Raw genomic sequence first — 23404 nt, 5'->3', positions numbered from 1 at the left:
TTAGTAATTTCCATGCTTGTAACTTTATTATTATTATTATTATTATTATTACTTGCCCTGGGTGTTCTATCTGTAAACTTCCCTCTCAGCACCTTGTGGCTTTTGGGTTGAGACAGTGTGCATGCTTGCTGCCTTTAATTTTGAATTGCATTTTAGTAGTTTCCATGCTTGTAACTATTATTATTATTATTATTATTATTATTATTTTCACTTGCCCTGTGTTCTATGTGCAAAATCCCCTCTCAATGAGAAAGAGGAGGAGGAGGAGGAGGAGGAGGAGGAGGAGAAGTGTGACTTTCCAAAGTGCATTTCTGTGTATTTTTGGTGCATTTATTGCTGAAAAGTCTGCTATAACAATGATAGTAGTGATGATGATGCTTCGGTGGAAGCTCCGCCCCAGTGTGTGGCTCCGCCCCCAGAGGGTGGAAGCTCCACCCCGGCATGTGGCTCCGCCCCAGATGGTGGAAGCTCCACCCCCGGCATGCGGCCCCCCAGTTGTCTGAGGGACAGCAACCTGGCCCCTGGCTCAAAAAGGTTGCCTACCCCTGATATAGATGAAGTTATAGAAATCTACAGTGACAGAAGATACATTATTTCCTAAAGTTTCTTTTAAAAACATATAGTAACATAGTGAATTCCGTACAGCTTACAAAAATTCTATTTAGGGAATTACTATGATTCCTATAAGATAAATAAAGACATAAATACTACTATTAGATGCAACAAACCACAAACTGCTTAATCCACCCACAACCACCTTGAAAGCTGGAATTTATCAATCTGTTTCAAGGCTAAGGGAAATAGCTGATAGACCATAGCGTCTTACATGCTTTTATATAGATAATTAGATGCTGAGTGAAGGACTTTACTCTTTGCAGATTCTCTCTCACAGGGTCAGAAAGATCTTGTATGCAAAGAGACAGGATCTCCAATTTAATCAATAATTGCTATGTGCAGTAGAAGAAAGCAAAGGAAGTAGCATAAGAAAGACTGAATATTAGCCAAGGCCTGATCCCAGTCTTACATTGGCATTTCCCAGAAGCAAAATACAATCTGAATGAATCAAACAATTTTCTGTTGATAATTGCAAATTCTGTGATCTCTTAATGTTTTTTTTGAAACTGCTGATCTATTTGTTCTCTCCTTGTATTATGAGAGAGGCCAAGATACAGTCTGTTATTTTTGGAACATAGTCAAGTTACTAGAGATTGATTTTACTAAGCCAATTTTAAGTTTGCATTGTAAATGTGCAGATCAGAATGCCCTTGGCTTTTTTTTTTTTTTTTTTTTTTTTTTTTTTTTTTTGGACAACCTCCAAAGATTAAGACTTGGCCTGGCACCAAAAAGAGGCCTTCTATGTAGTAAGGCCTATTAAAATTATAACTCTACCCCTTTTAAAAAAAAAATGGTTATAAACCACTTTGACTCCCAATCTGGGGAAAAGGCAGGATAGAAAGTATAATAACAGCAGTTGAGAAACTGTGTTGAAACAAAACTTCTTTAATCCACTGCTGCGTTAGTCACTTTCTGCTAGTATGACCACAGTTTTCCTTCCCCTCCCACCCCCCTTATAATTCTCCACGCTGACTGGGGAGTGAAGGCTGAAATGAAGGCTAAAACGCTGAAGCAAAAAGCCTCAGTTAGAATCCCTCTTGCCACACGCACACATACACATACTCCATGTTTTACCCTCAACCTATCCACGAGTCATGGCAAAATCCATAATTTTGGCCCCAAAATGTGCCCTCAATTTATACATGAGGTCGACTTATAGTTGAGTATATATGGTAGGTGTATTAGTAGAGTAAGCAGAGAAATTATTGATAGCCAAATTAACAAATTTTCAAAGAGCTGCCTCAACAAAATGAGAAAATAGTACCCTACATAATAGGGAGGAAATCTAAAGAGAAATTTCTTTAAGTAGATCTGAAATGGTGCACCTGAGTCAGGAAGGAAAGGTGATTCCCAGTAATACTGTTACACTTACCAGCATGGAAAAGTGTTCCCTTTTCAACAATTTCCGAGAAATCAGAGCAAAAAGAAACTGAAGTGTTTAGTCAGAGGGCACCTCCTCAAACAGCTCCAACCGCCATGCTTCTACATTCCTAATTTGCAAGACTCTGCGGTCTAAAACACACTGCAGAAATAACCCAGTTTGAAACCACTTTATCTGCCATGTCTCAGTCCTAGGGAATCCTGCGAACTGTAGTTTACTGTGGCACCAGAGCTCTCTGACCAAGAAGTCTAAATGTCTCACAAAACTACAGTTCCCAGAATTCCTTAGCATTGAGCTAGAGCAGTTAAAGTGATCTGAAACTGGTTTATTTCTGCAGTGTGTTTTAGACCTACATATATACTCAACTGTTAAGTCGATCTCATGTATAAGTCAAGGGCAAATTTTGGGGCCAAATTTATGGTTTTTGGTATGACCCTTGGATAAGTTGAAGGTAAACTTTGGAGGGCCCTCAGGTCCATGGTGGCTTTTCAGCGTTTCCCCGGCAGTGGACAGAGGCTGCTTCTCTGCTGCAGCGAGGAACCACCAAAGAGCCCTGGTTGCAGCCATTTTTTCCTTGGAGTGGGGCTAAACAATCACAGGTGCCCTCTGCCCCTTCAATTCCTCCAAGAAACCTACTTTTACAGTAGACTCTCCCCAGAATGGAAACTCTTTACTGTTGGCCCATCCACAGTTGTCTGCAGCAACCTGCTTGTCTTCTCACAGAGAGTGGGGGAGTCAGTTGGGGGAGAGCCAGAGGTAAAAGGAGCTAAGGCATGGAGGGAGAGAAACTGTGTGTGTGAACGCATGCTAGACAAGGGAAAGTGGGGAGTATGTGTGTGTTTGTGACTAGATGAGCTGTTGCTCCCATAGAAATAAAAATCACCCTGCACTCTCTCTGCTTCCAGAAGCGCATTCTCAGGCACAGAGGGAAAGTGGGGAGGAAGATGTGCGTGTGTTTGTGACTGGACCATCTGTTGCTCCCATAGAAATAAAAATAACCCTGTACTCTTTGCTTCCAGCAGCCCATTTGCTGGTATGGAGGGAAAGTGGGGAGGAAGGTGCATGTATGTGCTTGTCACTGAATGAGCTGCCATCAATGGCATTACCACATTGACATGTATATAAGTTGACCCAGGGTTTTCGGGTCAATTTTTGGGCATAAATCTCTCAACTTATAGACAGGTATATATAGGGTTGCCATAATTGTCCACTTTTACCAGGGACAAAATGTGGAACAAATTCAAGACCAAACTGTAGGACAACTGCAGGACAAAACTCAGCCCAAAATGTAGGACATTGAAGAAAAATGGTGGACCTTAAATGTCCTACATTTTGAGCTGAGTTTTGTCCTGCAGTTGCCCTACAGTTTGGTCTTGAATTTGTCCTACATTTTGTCCCTGGTAAAAGTGGACAATTATGGCAGCCCTAGTAAATGGTTTTTATTTGTGTTCACTGACATTTTAACATAACCAAATGTGACTGACTATTTAGTACCATTATAATGCCATAATCACTACGCTTAAATGAAGGGTAACAAAGTGAACATTGGCAATAAACGGGTCTGAAATAAAAGTGAACATTCTCAGTGATTAATACTGAATATACATACACAGCCAAGGATGGAAAGGCATTTTAAGCCCTAAAATTAAAAAGGAAAAATACTGTATGAAACAGTAACTCCTGCAACACAGGAATACTACATTATCAAGAGGCGAGAACAAGAGTGAAATTGATTAATCTTCTTCTATATTAAACTATCTAAAGAATAGTTTAGTTAAGACATCTTTAATAGTCTTTCACATTTGCTCAGCTCTTGGTTTAACACATCACACTTGAGGTCACTGATGTATTAGTATAAAAGAGGATACTGTCAGTGGAATGTTATCCATAGATTCTGTTTTCTGGACATTTAAGGAAATACCATATATCAGAGTTTAACGAAATACAGAAATATGCTCTTGAGCAGTGTAAATTTAGTAATTCTAGAATTATTGTTAAATGGTTCAATTTTTAAAAAAGAGGGGACATAATAACTGTTAAAAGGCCTTACCGCTGATCTCAGAAGCTACAGCAAGAGGAATCATTTGTACAATTTGTTAAGCATCATTTTCCTATTTTGCAGCCCCTGAAACTCCTCTGAGTGGTAACATACGGTGTCAACCAAACGAGGGGAGAAAACAAAATTTCCCTCCAATCTGTGCCTATCAGTACACACAGTGCATGGCATTTTCACTGAATTTGGTGCAATCAGGATACACAACACAGGGCCCAATCTGCAGCAAAACTGGAGTAAAATATCTTAATGGAGATTTTAAAAATTCACAGTTTGTTGTAGAGTTTCTAGGAAACTCCTATGTTTCCTCCATGTGTCTCATCAAATCATGCTGGATTTGAAGTGGTGAGGCAGAACATATCACTTTCCAGGCACAGCTTTCCCACCTGGAGCCTCATGGAGGAGAGGGAAAGTTGTTCCATTTTTCACTCCTTGGTGCTACCACTGCTGGTGTGCTCTGAGGTTACAACAAGGCAACAGGTTCCTCACAAGAAGGAAAAATCTTTACTTAAACATTGTTCTGGGTGATGAAGGTAAATGCCAGCACCTGCCAGGCAATGATCTATCCTGTCTCTGGGAGCTGTCTGTGAGGTGACAGCGGTGGCAACTGACAGTGAACCACAGCAACAGCAGTGTAGACAACTGCTGGAGATAAAACAGGTGCGAGGAAGCACCGGGGAGTAGCAGTGCAGAACAGAGGGACAGTGTCTATTCAGGCTTTTCCCCTAAGTTTAGATGGGCCCTAAGGTAAGCCTATCACAAGGTTTTCTGGGGCTGAAAGTGTGTGACTTGCTTAAGGTCACCCAGTGGGTTTCCATGGCCGAGCAGGGAACTAAACCTTGATCTCTAGAGTCGCAGTCCAGTGCTCAAACACTACACCACACTAGTCTCACAGCCTAAGATACAATCTGATATACACTTGTGTATGTAGGATTGTATAATGCTCTGTGTACTTGTGTAGTACTTTGAGTGTTGTCTTGAAAAATGAAATATTTAAATAACACCTCAGATTATTTTAATTAAAAAATCAACATTTCCTTCAGTTCACTTAATTGCTTAATCAATCTAAGCTTACAGCTAATGATTAACTTCCTACTGGCAGTAAAATTAGGCATCTACCTACAATTGGGAAGTACTGCGTGGCTGTACAAGAGAACAGGAAAATGTTTCATATTTGGCAGCCAACTAAAACACTGTTCAATTATGCATTTGTTTATGGACATATTAAACACAGTTTGTTAACCTGAGTTTATATGTTTTGGTGCAAACCACACTGCATAAATAATAAAGTGGGGAGTATGTGTGTGAGAGACTGCTTTAACTGCCCTGGATCAGTGCTTGGCAATTATAGGAACTGTAGTTTTGTGACATTTAGCCTTCTCTATCAGAGAGCTGTTGCCACAATAAACTACAATTCCCAGGATTCCCTAGCACTAAACCCAGGCAATTAAAACAGTCTCAAACTGAATTATTTCTGCAGTGTGTTTTAAATCATCCTTAGATCAAGCTTCAGGGAGTATAAAATTGAGTTTGATGGAGAAATTTCTATTTTGGATTGTTTGTATAAAATATGGGATACAATTGCTGCTCAAAAGTTAATGAAACATATGAAAATTATCAAGGGCTAATTACACATCTTCAGAATGGGAACCCTTCTATCTTTCACAAAGAGAAGTTGTTGTTTTCTATCCCACTTTTTTCCCAGGTTGGGACTCAAAGTGGTTTACAGCAATTAATTTTTTTTGTTAAAAACCCACAAGTTACAAAAGTAAAAAACACAATTAAACAACATCCAAATAACTTTAAAATGGATCATTTGAAGTCAGTTATCATATTTGAGTCTGCAGGACCTTGACTGTGGGACAGTTTGAAACGCTATGGCCCTGTTTACATGGGCCTTTTAGTATGTCCTGACGACGTACTAGGGTTGCCCGGGAGCGTAGTTTTTAGACGCTCCCTAACCCTAGTACATCGCCAGAATGTCAAAATGGCGGCACTCTGTCTACATGGGCACCGCCATTTTGACATGATGGACACCTAGCGTCCGCACGTCCCAGCATGCTTGTGACGCCACATAAAGAACCCGTCTTTTAAGGGTTCTTTTTGCTCTGCGGGGAAGCCCCATGGTCTGGAGGCTGCGGCTTCCCCGCGAAGCAAACTAGGGCGGTCTATATCCCGCCAATAAATTAGCATTATAAGAAAAGAATCCAGGCTTTTCTTGGCATTCCCTTTTTGTGCTCACTCCAAGATCAGTGAAAAAAGCTTCACTTTAATTTTTCATCATCCACATTTTGTCATAATATCTAAACACAGAGAAAATACTGTTAATCTTATAATTAATAAAAATAAGACAAATTCAAAGCATAGCTAATGAAACTGGCTTGTTTCAGCTAACCGTTATTAGCTTTTGCCACAGTTTACACCAAACTGTAGTTAATCCAAATGGAAACAGAAGCTTCCAATCTCCTCCTCACCATTCCAGCAGAAGAGATGAGAGCATATGAACTCAAAAAGGAGAGGCTTATTCTTGCAATGACCTCACCAAGTTTATATCGTTGTACTTCTGAGATGATGCTAGGGGATAATGAATCCCTGAAGAAGCTTTTAAAAAAATCACTCTTTGAAATACCACAGTGGCTAAAGGCCCTAGTATTAGATTCTGAATAACTCTAATGTCAGAAAATGTCATCTATAATCCACGTACCATTTATAATTTTTAGAAGTATCAAAACATCTACTACTCTCCTACACTGTAATTCAGAGTTCTTTATACTGCTATTTAAGATACATTAGGTAATTAATTAATTATTAATTTTAATTAATTTGTTTTATTTATATACCGCTATTCCAAAGATCATAGCGGTGAACAGCAAGTAAGCTAATTAGCAAGTAAGTACAATATAGACCGGCACTTTGTGCCACTCTGTAAGCAGAGTCATGGTGTAAGTGTCCGCACGATGGATGCAGTGGCTCCACCCCTTCATGCCATGATGCCATGCGCCCTTCCAGATGGCACACGGCATCATGGTGTGATCCTGGCACTGCATCTAGATGATACAGCACCAAGAAGGTGGCACAAAACTGCACCACCGTGGCTGTGATGCTCTTTAGAGGACACAAAAAGGAGCCCTTTTTTGTAGCTCCTTTTTGTACTCTCTAGAGGCCGGATTGGGACTGCGGCGTTCGGTTGCCATGGCACCGATCCAGACAGTAATGGGGCAGCTGCAGACCACCCCTTAGTAAAATGCTAATGAAAGTGGTGATCTACAGACTGGTGCTACTGAACAAGCCATCAGAAAACACTGAAATTCTGGACCATGCCAACCACTACCATGTCAGGATGCACAGGGAAGCTATTGAAATCTACAAACATATGGATAATTTCAAGCAGAAAGAAGAAACCCTTAAAGTGAACAAACTTTGGCTACCAGTCCTAAAGAATAGCAAAATAAGAACTCAGCAAATGCAAATGGGAAACCACTCAGGGTCAGGGGCTTTCCTAGCAGATAATGATCACCAATTAGCAGACACTAATCCTCTTTTGCATTAGCCTCCCAGCCTGAGGCCAGCCATCAACACAGAACAATACACATGCAAATCACTCCTGCATTCCCAGGCTCACACAGATACCCAATTTTTTACCAGGCAAGCATTCTCTGAAGATGCCAGCCACAGATGCTGGTGAAACGTCAGGAAGAAACTCTTCTAGAACATGGCCACATAGCCCGAAAAACCCACAAAAAACTAAGCCATCAGTTGCCAGTCTGTGGCACGTTTCCAAGAAGCTATGCAATACAATAATATCATCACTTAAGGTAAAGGTAAAGGTATTCCCCGTTGACAAGGTTGTCAAGTTGTGTGCAACCATAGGAGGCGGTGCTCATCTTCATTACTAAGCCAAAGAGCCAGACATGTCAGAGACTTGTCAGGCCAGCATGGTTGCCACCAGAGTGGTACCTATTTATCTACTAGCATTTGCATGCTTTCAAACTGCTAGGTTGGCAGAAATATTCACTTAAACATCACTTAAATAACATAATTTTTTTTAAAAAAATAAAACTTTTATTTATATCCCACTTTTCTGTAACAAGACAATCAGAGCGGCTCTTGAACATCACTTGAACATCACTTCCTGGCACATGGCGGGGGAGGAGGTACTGCCAGTTACCCTAATTTGAAAAGCACTAGATTAGTGATCACCTCCGGAAGAGATTTCAAGGTGAGAAACTAAACAGGGAAGATTCCCAGATTTGAAAAAGTCTGTCATCATGCTATTTGGATGGCCTGGACTCTGTTTCCTTGACCCCTTAACTAGTGAACCTGCATCGTTATGCATTACCTTACCTCTTGATGTTTATAGTTTAAACTTGTTGCAAACTATAATTCGAGGTTTAGAAAAGCAAAACAAAACCCTCTCACCTCCCTCCCACTAGTGGCAAGCTGTAAAATTATGCTAGATAAGACCCTGGACTGAAATAAATTCAACAGACAAGGTACACCACCAAAAGTATTTTTGATCACTGCAGCTTTCTTTCAAAACTTATTGTAGGTGCACATTTCATTATACTTAGGGTTGCCAGACTCACAACATAATTCTACGTATGTCTACTGAGAATTAGGTGTCATGGAATCCATTACTTCCCTACTTCCAGTTAAGAGCCAGGAAACATTCATATACCATTTTATCTTTCACCACAGCACAAAAAGCAGTCACAGACTGATTGACTGAATGATTACTATCCTCACCACTCCATCCCTAAGTCATCAGGTCTCTAGCACTGGCAAGTGGCAACCCATAGTAGTCTTCCAGTTAGGGCACAAAACTAACAAGATAGCAACTTAGACAACAGTTCCAACTAGGAAATAGGTGGCAGATATCATAGTTGCCTATTTCCTGCCACATAAGGAATTTAAATGTTGTCCACTTACAGCTCTGACAACCTTTTAATCAGTATTCCAACCCTCTTGTTTACTAGCAGCTTCTTGCACTGTGATATTTAGAAAGGCTCAGCCCACATAGCCATATTGCCCCAATCATCTTAGCCAACAATGATTTAGCATGCAGATTCAAAGAATATGGATAATAACTAATTAATAACAAGACCTAAGAGACAGATGCTCACTACAGGAAAAAAGAATCAGTAACTTCTGTTGACTTTAATCTACCGTGTATTCAATTATTTACTCTATCTGTCATCAATGGAGGCAGTTATCATTTTCTCATCAACTTTCCCCCAATCCAAACATATCTTTACAAAATCTATCACATTGTCTACCAAACATAACTTTACAAAATCTATCACATTGTCTACTAGTGTCAGAATCTCTTTACACTTAAGGTTCTTAAGACAAGTATATGACCACACAAAGAGCATACAAAGCTGATCCTCATATAGAAAATACAGACTAGATTCAAAATCTGGATCCAAAAGCCTATTAAATATGAACTAAAAATCTTTGTTTAATACTATAACAACTAAATGAACATACTGTGTTAGAGGATGTAATCTAATTTAGCTTTATATGGGCTGACATTAATCCTTGCATTAAGAAATTATGGTTTCCCACCTAATTAATCCATGTAGAAATCTGACAGTGAGTATGATGTTATACTACATACTCTCAGTGAGAGTTTTTGTACTTTTCAGCAATTGCCTGGAAGCATAAATACTTACCACTGATCTGTTTCATGAAGCATACATTGCCATTGGTGTTAAAAGCCAAAGTGTCAGGAGTAATACAAAGTGTCTGGAAGATTGCAGAATGGGCAATGCTCTTCAGAGACTTGCTGCACTCGAGGCAAATAGCCCAGATATCTTCCTCAGTAAGACAACTATCCTGCAGTGACAAAACATCAGCAAGAGACACATTCTCCTGCCAAGACATGAATTCATATATTACTACATATTTCATGACATTATTTGTAGCCATCTGTGTCAAAATCTATAATATCCAAACCCAACAAATTTTCAGCATATTCAAAGCTTTCTAGTCCAAAAGATTTAAAAGACACACATATTGCACATTGCACTATTAAGGAAGCCTTCAATTATTCATAGCTTTTTGATTCTGGAACCTAACTACATTTCCCCCTTCTTTAGCATATTCCTGGTTTGTAACTGTTTCCAAGCTTCAAAATATATTTCATGCAAAACAGTTCTAAGGTATAATTGTCCCTGGAATGGTATGTAGCTTGTGGGGCACATATATCAATCATCAATACAGGAAAGCCATTTAATTCCATCTGTTTCCCACACCCCAGATTGTGACTAACAGCAAATATAATTGGAGTTAGGAGTGGTCTTCTGCAAAACAAATAAAGTGGTTGTGGCACCCTGTTTTGAATTTCTTGAAAGAGTAGCAAAAGATTCTTGTAGCATTTCCTGTCTCAAGTGCCAAACTAACTAGACTGACCTTGAATTCCATGCCACTTGAGGTAGGAAAGAGTTGTCATTTGTTGCTCTGCCTCAGTACCTTTAGCCAGCTCTGATTATAGCATGGAATTAAAAACAATCTCAAGAGGATTTATTTGCCCATATATGATGCAATCTAAAAAAATAAGACACATTTATAAATGTAGTTGTTATTGCTGTGTCCCATCAAGTCATTTCTGACTTATGGCAACCCTAGGCAAATATATCATGGGGTTTTCTCAATAAGATTTGCCCAAGATTACCCACGGATTTCCATGAGTCGGGATTCAAAGCTTGGTTTCTGGAGTTGCAAATATTATTTTAGTTACAAAAATACTGGAGGTGAGGACATTGCTCTCTAGCAAGCTCTTTTTCTCTACTTCCACCTTCACTGCTGTAGAATCTAAATGGTCTTATAGTCAGTGAAACCACAAAAATACATAAAGTCTTCATAGTGTCATCTTGGGAAGGAGATGTGAAGACATATGACTGTGGCTACATCCATGGTGAGACACATGGAGTTAAGCATACATTTATTCAGACAAATGATAGGAATTCTGACAAAAATGGCATCCCTGGAGATCAATTTTGTAGTGAATTATGTCTATATTCTGAATTATCCTGTATTATGCTCATACCACATACAATATTGTACTGCTCAGTATGTTTCCTTCAAGCAACTCTTTATGACACTGCTTATGACATACTGCATACATTTCCCCATCAGGACAGTTTTATGTAACAGTTTTTATGCCTAGACAGTTTTATTCCTAGATTTTTTTTCATCTGAATTGGTTTTTCAAGGAAGTTGTACAACTGAAAAAGGAAGAGAGTGACACTGATTTTTAAAAGTTCTGGGTTTTTTTTCCATTTTCTGGTAAAGTTCTCTTTGCTAAGTTTATTCCTCTTTGCTGCTACAAATGTTTTTTGCTCTGTTATTATGAGCCAGCAAACAAAAGAGCAGTAGATAAGGCTTGATTTGAACTGAAATGCACATACGTACCACCCATATTGGATGCTTTTGGCACAAGTCTATAGAGTTAGGAATCCAACACTATTATAAGACCCTTCCTGAATTAAGCCAAATGACTATCTATACATACATAATTAGTCCCATATTAAAGGTGGGATATTAAATAAATAAATAAAACATAGCATTCTCTTTCCACAATGGCTAATTATATGGGTATGACTATCCCACAACAGGATATTTGTGTGTTTTCCAGCAACTGTTATTCAGAAGCATCCTGTCTCCAGTGCTGGAAATAATGAATAACCTTCATGACTAGTACCCACTTATGACTTGATGATGGTCCATGAAAAAACATAATACTGGTGTTTCCCCAATCATCTTACATTCATTTTTTTTCCTTTGGAATGACTGAAAACATTCAAAGAACCTAACTGCAGTGTAGCAGACTTAAAAAGGGGAAGTAGAACTTCTGTGAATTTTGAAGGATAAGAGTATGTCAGTCCAATCCTAACCATTAACTACCCTAGGTATCAACAGCTAGTGTTGCTAGGTTTTTCAAAAGAGTAACAAAAGAAGGTCAAATTTCACATCAGACTTGACAAACAGGAAGTAACTACTAGCAAGTTTGTGTTCTACCAAAATAGCAAATGAAAGTATTGATTTCAGTTCACTTTTTTCGACCTTATTCCCAACATTTATAAATTCCATGATGCATATGTTTTTGTCCTTATGGATTTGGGGGCGTCTTATTTGGTCTACAGGAAAGGAAAAGCTTTGCAAATGTCAAACAGGGATATTCCTTATAATAATAAGCTTTCTGGCTCTCACAAAAGGGACACCTGGCAAGCTAACAACAGGAGATAATAAAGTTTTTCTCTCTCACTGAACTCAACATTTAACTTTTGTTGAATTTAAGCGCACTGACTCAAAAGTCATTTTTGCTCAGGTTTAATCAAAAGTGCTTCATTTCCATGAATCTTGCTTGGAAGAAATCATTCTAAAACAGTTGTTCCTGAACTTTTAAATGTTGTTCCATAGCAACATAATCTTTAAAGATTTCCTTTACTGCTTCCTGAAAGACACAATTTTGGGGTTTCCTTGTTTTTGGTTAAAGATTCTAATTTGCAAGGAGTTATCCTTCACTCAAAGTGGATCAGGATCAACCGGTTCCGTTTACAGAACACATTTGACTTCTTGTTACCAATTTATCTGAAGGGTTAATAATAATCTTGGGGTTGCTATACATACAAACATGGTTGTCAGGCCGTTAAAATTCTGTTTCCAAGCTGCACACCCTTAACACTGGATGGAAACGCTGGCAGAGGAACTGCAGTTCAACAAAGGATGTGTCCACAGTGTAGAAATAATGCAGTTTGACTGCCATGGCTCCATCCTACAGAATCCTGGGATTTGTAATTTGAAGAGACACCAGCACTCTTTGGTAGAGAAGGCTAAACTACAAATCCCAGGATTCCATAGGGTGGCACTACACTACTTAAAAGTAATGTCAAACTGAATTATTTCTACAGTGCAGATGCACTAATGCAGAATACAAATGAGAGGGCGCATCCACAGTGTAGAAATACAGTCACTCCTCTGTTTTCGCAGTGGTCAGTTCCAGACCCTTCCCCTGCGAAAACGAAAAATCATCAATATTCAAGCCCCATTGGCTTGAATGGCGGTGCGCATTCGGGGACACCTATGGGACTGTGCCACAAGTGTGCACCGCTGGTGCATGCCCCATTTTGTTCCCCTCCGTGTACTGCCTGCGAAAGGTTGAAGTTTGGGGACCTCAAGTCTGTGAAAATGGAGGGGTAACTGTATTGCAGTTTGACACCACTTGAACTGCCATGTCTCCATCCTACAGAATCCTGGGATTTGTAGTTTTGTGAAGCACCAGCACTCTTTGGCAGAAGAAATTGAAGCACTTGTAAAACTGCAAATCTCAGGATTCCATAGGATGGAGCTACAGCACTTAAAGTGGTGTCAAACTGCATCATTTCTACAGTGTAGATGGACCCTGTGATTTCCATTCCCCATCAGGCCATCTACCATTTTTAACTATGCTGTTTTGAACTTAGATTTTAATATCAGTAATATTTATCATTTTAAAAAAACTTTTGTAAACAATGTTTTAGTTCTCTGTCTTTTTAAATAACTGTAAGCCACCTTGAATGGGAGAAAGATGGCATATAAACCCTTTTAAAATAACTTTTTCAACACAACAGTTATTTGTTCACACACAAGCAAACTGAAGAAGGCAAGACAACTCTCCCAGTGTGAGACAAATTCAACAAAAGCAGAAACAGCCAAAGAGAGGGGGAAATAATAATAAAAGTTAGGGCAGGGTGACCAGATGTCCTAACCGCAAAGGAGGACAAACCACCGCAAAATGTAGGACCTTCAAGAAAAATGTAAGACATGACCAAATAACAGCTAAAAGCACTAGTATAAATATAAATTCATTTCATATGATTTAGTTACAGCTATACTACATAGACTGTAGTCTATTAGGTACTCAACTGTATTTTTCTGATGAACTCAGCTTAAAAGTTAAAATGCTTGTTGGATTGTACTTATAGAACTCTGACACCAGCCAATCCTTCACTAAATCTACCTTTAAACTATTCCTTTCAGTTGTCGAAGGCTTCACATAATAATAATAAACCCTAATAATACTAATAGTAGTTGTTATTGTTTATTAATATAGCAGTAATACAGTGTGTGTGTGTGTGTGTGTGTGTGTGCATATATACAGTAATAATAATATACAGTAATAATAATGTGAAGTTGAAGGCTCCACATAATAATAATAATACACCCTAATAATACTAATACTGTACGTAGTACTAACAGTTGTTACTGTTTATTTATATAGCAGTAATACAGCATATATATATATATATATAGTAATAATATATACAGTGTATATATATATATATATATATATACACACACAGTAATAATAATGTGATGTCAAAGGCTTCACATAATAATAAACCCTAGTAATACTAATACTAATAATAGTAGTTGTTATTGTTTGTTTATATGGTGCCATAAATGTGCATGGCATTTTACAGGCATCATCAAAGCAACATATAACCTGCCAATGGTGAATATAATAATAATAATAATAATAATAATAATAATAATAATATAAAATAACAACAATAATAATAGCAGTACTAGTAGTAGTAGTTAGGGGAAAGGGCGGCTAAGGAGCCTCTGCTGAGGGAGGAAAGCTGGGCTTCCTTTCCAGTGGCCCAGACTTCTCCAGGGCTGCATCCACACTGCAGAAACAATCCGGATTGACACCGCTTTAACCGCCACGGCTTAGAACTATGGAACCCTGGGAACTGCACTTTATTGCGGCATCAGAGCGCTCTAATAGAGAAGCCTGAAAAATAGGTCCAAAACACACTGCAGAAATAATAATCCATTTTGAGGCTGCTTCAACTGCATTGAGCCAGGGCAGTGAAAGCGGTCTCAAAGTGGATTGTGATTTCTGCAGTGTGGATGCATCCCTGGTTGTTGTTGTTGTTGTTGTTGTTATGCTTGTTCTTCGCAGCAGCAGCAGCATCAGGCGGGGGAGGCTCACCTCGTCCTCGGAGAGCGAAGGCAGCGGCTCAAAGTCTCCCCGGTCCTCGAAAGAGTCCCCCATGGCTGCTCCTGAGGGGAAGACAGAGGGAGAAGGGCTGGATAAGAAAGAAGCCGCCCTCTCCGCTTGGACGGCCCCGCATCCCAAAGCAGAGGCTTTATAGTAACCTTTATAGCCGTGGCCAAAGTTGTAGGGCCTCTCCCTGGGGCCCTCCATGGCAACAGACTGGAACTCGAGGCGGCGCCTGGGGCAGAGGCACAGAGGGAGGAGAAGGAGAGGCCTCAGGCATCATGGCTGCCAGCCTCCAGTAGAGAGCTCTGGGGTCTTCTCTCCCCGCCTACGAAGGCCACATCTTATTGTTGTTGTGTGCCTTCAAGTTGTTTCCCACATATGGCAGCCCTAAGGCCGCCCTGTCATAGGGTTCTCTACTTGGCAAGGTTTCTTCAGAGGGGTTTTTGCCATGGACATCCTCTGAGGCTGAGAGAGTGTGACTTGCCCATAGGCCACCCCATTGGTTTCCATGGCTGTGCCGGGATTCAAACCCTGGTCTCCAGAGTCATATGAGTCCTTTCCCTCTGAAGCTGAGAGAGTGTGATTTGCCCAGTGCCACCCCAGTGGGTTTCCATGGCTGAACTCAAACCCTGGTCTCCAGAGTCGTATGAGTCCTTTTTCCTCTGAGGCTGAGAAAGTGTGACTCCCCCAAGGTCATCCCAGTGTGTTTAAATATTTGAAGGGATGTCATATTGAGGATAGAGCAAGCTTGTTTTCTGCTGCTCCAGAGACTAGGACCTGGAGCAATGGGTGCAAGCTACAGGAAAAGAGATTCTATCTAAACATCAGGAGGAAATTCCTGACAGTAAGAGCTGTTTGACACTGGAACACACTCCTTTGTGTTTTTGGGAAGCTGTAAACAGGCTGGATAGCCATCTATTGGGAGTGATTTGATCGTGGTCTCTTCCAAGTCTATGATTCTATAATTCTATACACCCCACTAAACAGAACATGTTTGGCCTGATGCTGAAATGACTGCAAGTGAGTCATAACTCTATGGGCAGAGTATCCCCTAAACATATCCTCATGACAGGTATGACTCTTTTCTTCAATGTCACACAACGAGTAAAAGGCACCTTGAGAAAATCCTTCAAACCGCAAAAACTAAGCAAAATCACCCTGAACCTGCATGCGACATGGATCCAGGAGTATTCCCAGGCTGCACAGCTGCTCTTTGAAGGACAGCATATTTATTCCCTGGACGTCAGAGCCACCTACTCCCATGCCTTCTGTCTTGTCAGGATTCATTTACTTGGTGCTCCTTCAGCACTTTACTGAGTCCAGATGCTGCCTGAGCACTAGCTTTTTCTACTGAGACACTAAGGAGAATAGAGTCACCCCTTTCCTTTAACAATACAGACCAGTCCAAATTGGTTCGGATGCTGATTCGCAATGCTGACAATACAGATCGGTCCAGATCTTTCAGGAAAACTCAGGAAAAAAACTGGTATCAACTATGCCAGGTTAAGTGGGTTTCTTTGCCAACCCAACCCAAAAGTGCATCGAGTGTATTCGGGATGTGTGAAAACACCAAGGATTCAACCCGGATTCATTCCAGATGCTTTTTGTAGTGTGAATGGGGCTTGAAATTAACATTGTCAAAAAACCCTTGTTATAGGTTCACCATTAGTCAAAAACAACTTAGAGCCACACAACAATAATTACTAGATAAAATATTTACATATTCTGCTGAAAATTAAACTGAGCAATATCCTACATTTACAACGTGTAATAAATGCTAGCTGATAGTTTTCAAAGGTACCCTGTTTTTTGTTGCTTAGTACATCCTGTTCTTGTTTCTTTGCAATTATCATGGTACTGGGGTTCGGTCAGCAGAATGTCATACATGTCTGCTCAGATGTCAAGTGTGTCTATCAGTTTCATAGTACAACGGAACATGTGTCAGTTACGGCCCTTGACTTATACATGAGGTTGACTTATAGTCGAGTATATACAGTAAATTCCAAAAGCATTTCCCCATGTTATATAAGGGACCCCATTTTACTTTGCCATTGCATTTAATGGGACTTGAGCATCCACAGATTTTGGATTTCCTGCGTAAGGGGAAAATCGCGTATGCCCGCACCCCATTGAAAATAATGGGGCACGTGTATGCTGGCTCACTGTATATATAATTCAATGCAATTTACTCCCTAGGGTTGAAATCCATTAAATACAATGGGGCTTACTTATGAGTAAACATTCACTGGAATTCATTGTAAGAGAAGATTACATTCTAATCACAGGCAACAGCCCTAGGTATACTTACCTGCTCTACTGAACACAGCTTGACTTAGTTGTGAGTAAGCATGTGTGAATCTCTTTCTGACTTTGATTTGGGAATGGGAATTGAGTGACTCTCCAGAAGCTGGTGAACTTTAGCCCTTAACAGTATAGCCAGTGAAGAGGGATACTGTGAGATGCAGTCTATCAAAATAAGGAGTAAAGATATTTTGATCAACAAGAATTCAACAAGAAATTAATTTTGATCATGTCTCCTATTAAAGTTACAATCCTACAGTGTTGGGACAGCTTCTCCTGATTAAATATTGATCAGTGGACATGTTCCATAGCTATATCATTCACAGATGAAAAGCTGTATGCTAGAAGAATAGGTTAGAAATGTTCAGGAGAACTAGGAGTCCTATAAGCGAGTCATAAATACTCTGGGAATATCCAGTTTGTATTCATATTTTTTTAAAAAAAACTGGCACTCAACAGTTTTAATCCATACACTTTCTAACTCCAGGGGCAGTTTGACCATGTAATAGCTATCTATAACAGTTCACTGTCCTATTTTTGCTTTCTGAGTGCACCTACCAATACAATCCTCCCTTATGTAAACTCCATTAAATTCAATAGAATTTACACTCTGATATAGAACCACCTCTGAGTATTACTTGCCTAAGGAAACCATATAAAATCCATGTGGTCACCATAAGTAGGCAAGTGACTTGAAGGTAAATACACACAAGACTGCGGCCTCATTTTATCAGTATGAATTGCTAGTATTCATCTAACTCTGACAGAGTTATTACTTATATTGGATTTAGGACCATTGTCATTCTTCAGCGTTTAGCTCTCCAAAGGCCTCTAGAAGCGAGTTCCCTGGAATGGGTAATGGATACATCTTGTCTCTATGCAGAGATAGATAAGGGCATAGGAATGAATACTAAGGCAGCATACACTGTCATTTTGCTCAAAAAAGCAAGGAGGGGTATATTTTCAAGTGCTGATGACCTATTGAAGGATACTATACTGTTTGCTTTTCATGCCATGGAGGACACAGGTTTGTGCAGATGCAGAGTAAATAAATACACCTATAGCAGGTGTTTTAGAACATTTATGGATGGAATGGATTTTGCATCAAAGATCAGGAAGGATTCTTGGTATTAGAATGTTACACAACCTAGAGCCCAGTCTACACCTAGGTATGTTGTGCACATTGGTGCAGATTTCTGCACCTTTGAATCGACATTCAGTTATCTCCACTATTCCCAAATGTATTCCTTAGTATTCACATCTATCTGTTTTCTGTTGGCCATAGGCAGCATTATTGTGAAATAAAATGCAAGTGTCTGTGTACTATTTGCATTCCCATGTAACTGTCCATTACTACTACTACTACTTATTATTATTATTATTATTGATGCCAATCAAATAGGACTTATGCACTACTGCTTGCATTGTTACCTATATTCTCCTTGGTGTCAGTTTTGGCTACCAAACAAAGGGGTGGACATTCACACTTACTTACTTACTTATATGCCACCTTTCTCCCAGGGCCCAACGTGACTTCCAAAATCAACAAAAATGTTTACAAAAAAGTTTTTAAAAATAATTTAAAATACCTACATTAAAACACTATAAAACCATTTTAAATTGATTTCACTTCTCTTATACATTGTTTGTTTGATTAATGCTACTCCAAGTTGTGGTCCAGGAAAAAGTGCAGCCCCTGAGCCACTGCCTGCTAGTCCTATGCAAGTTTCCAGAAACTAATTAAACAACTGTAACCAATTGGTACAAATGTGGTCTGGCACAAGGAAGAAGGAATTGCCATTCCTCCACATCTGACAGACTGAGGACTTTATCACACCATGTTGCTATCCTGCCACAATCATGCTAGTTTCAGAATGGAAGCATACCAGTTTGGTATCCTTTGCTATCATACTTTTTCAGTTATAGTGCTTGATGATCATGATCATGTGATCAGTTTTCCACACTGCCAATGCCACCTTCCGGGACCTTCTGCCTTCTGTTGGGTTTTGAGAGAAGAAAGAGCAGTGATTGCAGCTGCCCACACCTTCCTGAAGTGCAGGGCTAATTTGTGCACATTCACACATCAGCCCTGCACTTCAGGAGGAAGAGGGGGAATAAGCGACTGTGGCCACCAACCACCTCCTGAAGACAGCTGCTGTGTGCACGTTCACATAGCAGCCAACTTTGAGAGGTGGTTGGCATCTGCAGTCACTGCAAAAGAGATGGGAGAGAGGAGCAGAATCATGCCCACTTACTTATGACTGTCTGAGAAGTGGAACTGTAGAGGAAGGAACCTATCGCACAAAGGCAGTCATGGAAAAGCAGCGACTCTGATAACCTATTGACAGGTTTTGTCCATCTGTGAAAAGGTGCACTACAGTAATGCATGGCATACAAGGCAGCAGCAGGACAGACATGATATCATGTGATAAGTACTAGCCAAAGATGCTTTTGTCCTATTAAAATCCTAATTTTATAGCCTCATGTGATAAAGTCCTGAGACACAATTGCCTAGATGCTTCCTTGCTCAGCCAGATCAGCTATGCCAACGCAGAACCAACTCCTTTCAAGTAAGAAAGTATAAGATTGCAGTCTATATGTAGGGGATTGCAGCTTTTCCTCCCAATAATTTTTTTTCCTGTGACTGCTTATTCTGAATCCCATTCACCATAATTTTTGATGGATCTCTAAATATAAGATTTGTTTGCAACCTGATCTACACAGCACTTGGCTTTCAGGGGTCTCCCACAAGTACAATTCTAAGGGCGATTTCCCTTCCTCAGTCTTCTGTCAGTGATCCTTGAATTTAAAACAGCTGTATAAATCAATGCGGAGTACAGGTTTGAGTTTTGGACTATGACTCTATAGTCCAGGGTTCAAGTCCCTACTTAGTCATGGAAACCCAATAGATGACCTTGAACAGAGCACACTCTTTTAGGCTGCCTCTGCACTGCAAAAATAATGCAGTTTGACACCACTTTAACTGCATGGCGCAATGTTATGATACTATGGGATTTGTAGTTTTGTGAGATATTTAGTCTCCTCTGCCAGAGAGTCCTGGTGCCACAACAAATTACAAATCCCAGGATTCCATAGCACTGAGCCGTGGCACTTGAACTGTGTCAAACTGCATTATTCCTGCAGTGCAGATGCAGCCTCAGTTGCAGAAGAAAGCCAAGGCAACACTGTGAACAAATCTTGCCAGGAAAGCCCTGTGATAGGATTGCTTTAGAGTTGCCATAAGGTGGAAACAAAACAAAAAACAGCAACAATTTACATGCCAAGAAAGGCAGCAGTAGCAAATTGCACTGCAACTGCACCCTCATACCCTAGTCAAAGCTGCTTTGTATTCAGCGGCACATGACTGTAGAGTCTCTAAAGTGTAAAAGTGGATTTTCTTGCTTAAGGGAAATGATGGAACAAGAACAAGTTAGTTTGGGTCATAAATAAGCTGATAACAATATCCTGTATAAACTGCATGAAAAACCAGAGAACAAAGCAAAATGATACCAACCCAACAGCTTCATCTGAATTCACCATGTATTACAAATCACGGTGTTATTGATTTTAATGTTACACATACTGAAGCAAAGCCAAGTTATTTTCACCATGCTCCTCCCCAATCTACAATATAGGAATAATTGCAATAAGGGAATGCATGAGAAGCTCTGTAAGTCCTTTTTGTTTTGTTGTTGTTAACTATCTTCAAGTTAAACCTCGACTCACGACAAACCTGAGATCTCTAGCACCCCCATTCTCTACAGCTCTGCTCAGGGCCTTCAGGTATCAGATCAACCAATCAAAATTATAGGTTTTGCTTTTGCAAGTAAAATACAGAAGGAAGGAAAGTGCTAATGGGATACTATCACTTGTTATTTTTTTAAGTTAAATTACTGGGGGCATCTCCTCAACTTTATTGTTAAGAGTTTGGCTGATCTTATAGACTGCCTAATCAAAAATGTCTATACTGATTAAAAAGACCAGAAAATCCCCAATTTTGTTCTTTATAATTTTATTTTGAAGATCCATATATGTTTTGTTTATCCTAAAATATTTTCTGGTACAATCAGATTTTTTATATATATATACCAGCTCCACAGGGTTAGCTTATTTACCATATCCTGTCTGATCTTGGAAATTCACGTAGGGTCAACCCTGCTTATATTTTAGAGGAAGGAATTGGGGAGGAAACACACACCCTGCCTAAGAAAATGCTATGAAATTCATGGGGTCTTCCTAAGTCAATAGGCATCCTGACTGTGCACATACACTCATACAGAAGAACAAAATGTGGGACTTTTAAATCAATCTGGATTCTTCTGGTACAACACTTTGGGAGTACCACAACTACGGATAAAAGAATGCACATTTGTTACACTATAATTAGAAGTATACTCTATTTTTAAGAGCTTTGTTTACTGCCAGTTTGCCTGAAGCTTTTCATTTTAATTTAGTTTGGATGAAACCACAAAAACAGAGGGTGCACTAGAAATAATCATTTCTTACACACAGCCAGTTTCACTTGTTTAACTTTTATTATAAAGGCTTTTCGTCAATAGCAGTTTTGTTAACACTAACTCTGCCCACTAACTCTTTTCTTTTTAAAAAATCCCCCTTTCCTCTCTCCCCAAAAGCAATCCCATCATTATTTAAGCAGAAGAAAAGGAATCTGACAATGGCTGACTGCAGCTCTGTGTGAAGCAGCTGTGGGATCCCAGGAATGAAGAAAGCAAATAACACGTTTTACTGTTAACATTCTGCCATTAAACAGACACTGTGCACACCAGACACACGTAGGTGAAGATAATGTGACTGAAAAAAAATCCTTCAGCTATTAATGATATGGAAGATTATGTTACATCCTTCTAAAGGAATTCACCATGCAACTGATTCTTTTAATGAAGGGCAACAACGGTTTTATCGATGGTTATGGGGATTCCTACTGATGGCAACCCTAAGGCGAACCCATCATGCGGTTTTCTTGGCAAGATTTCTTCAGAGTGGGTTTGCCATTGCCATCCTCTAGTTTAGTTTAGGCTGTGGAAAAGCCCAAGGTAGTCATTTCAGGTAGCCTATTCCTAAATGCTCAGTTACTTTTCCAATCAAAAGGCAACAGCATTCCAAATTCAGGGGACTGCTCATTTCCTCATTAAGGATGCAGAAGGACTTCCGGTTGTGATGGCGCCTCGTTAAGACTGACTCCGAGGGTGCTGCGGAGAAGTCTCGGCCAAAACGGAGCCCCGGACACAGAAAGAAATTTCTGAAAGCCCGGGAAATTCCCTTGACTGTCAAGGGAATCAGAGGGGGCTCGACGCAAGACCCAATCTGCTTATGGTGTGAGTTCTATCTCAGAGTAAGTCCGACCGCTAAGTGGAAAGGACGGAAGAAACCATAACCGGGGTCTGTAGAGCAAACCACGCTAGTTTTGTGCAAGAAGCGATTTGTTCGCACAGGGTCGTCACCAACTTTTGACTGCTCTTTTATAAAGGATAAAATATAACTTTAAGGCAATCAAAGTACTGTCTAGTAACAACTTTGGAGACCGCATTGGATCAGAATTAAAGGAGAAGAAAGTTCCTAGTAATATTAAGTTACTAATATCGTCTTGACAAAAGAGAAGCTATCCAGTTGTATAAGGGATTTTATTCCCGAAACTCTTTGTTTTCCCCTTTGTGGAGAAGTGACTAGTTGGACATTTACATGGCTTAATAATTATTTTCCATGGACTTGAATTCGTTTTGTACAATGGGGAAGAAATAGAGGCGGAATATAAAGAGTTAACGTTCTAACCTTGAATATTGAACACTCACCTGGAGACGCCGGGAAGAGAAGCGGGGGAGAGGCATTGTTGGTGAATCTTGGAGCGGCGACGAGGGAGTTTCACGACGGGAGGGGCGAGGAAGGAGTGAGCGGAAGGAGTGGTTTTAGGAGATACCACAGAGAAAAGACTTAGAGAGTCGACGGAAGTTCTGTTGGAGGACTGAGGGAGAAACAGAGACGACGGGGATCAGAGCGGCAACGGAAGAAGGAAGGATAAACGGAAGTGTGGCAAGTTAGA

The 23404-nt window shown here is 39.9% G+C and overlaps 1 protein-coding gene across 1 annotated transcript in view; it reads right to left on the bottom strand.

Moving 5' to 3' along the window:
* The window catches only part of LOC149318657 (kinase non-catalytic C-lobe domain-containing protein 1-like), a 100095-nt gene extending 84988 nt beyond the window's left edge, over positions 1–15107 (bottom strand). The window contains exons 1-2 of the mRNA XM_089510224.1: positions 15034–15107; positions 9725–9923 (exon numbers count right to left, since the gene is read on the bottom strand). Of these exons, the coding sequence (XP_089366350.1) occupies positions 9725–9923; positions 15034–15096 (262 nt within the window). The 5' untranslated portion in view covers positions 15097–15107. The remainder of the gene's footprint in view (positions 1–9724; positions 9924–15033) is intronic.
* Between the last annotated feature and the right edge of the window lie 8297 nt (positions 15108–23404).

The sequence above is a fragment of the Sceloporus occidentalis genome, unplaced genomic scaffold (assembly GCF_023333645.1).
Source record: "Sceloporus occidentalis isolate IW3139 unplaced genomic scaffold, rSceOcc1.0.p SCAF_2, whole genome shotgun sequence".
Classification (NCBI taxonomy): Eukaryota; Metazoa; Chordata; class Lepidosauria; order Squamata; family Phrynosomatidae; genus Sceloporus; species Sceloporus occidentalis.
Note: the sequence above shows the minus strand (reverse complement) of the source record. Positions and strands in the feature narration are given on the sequence as shown.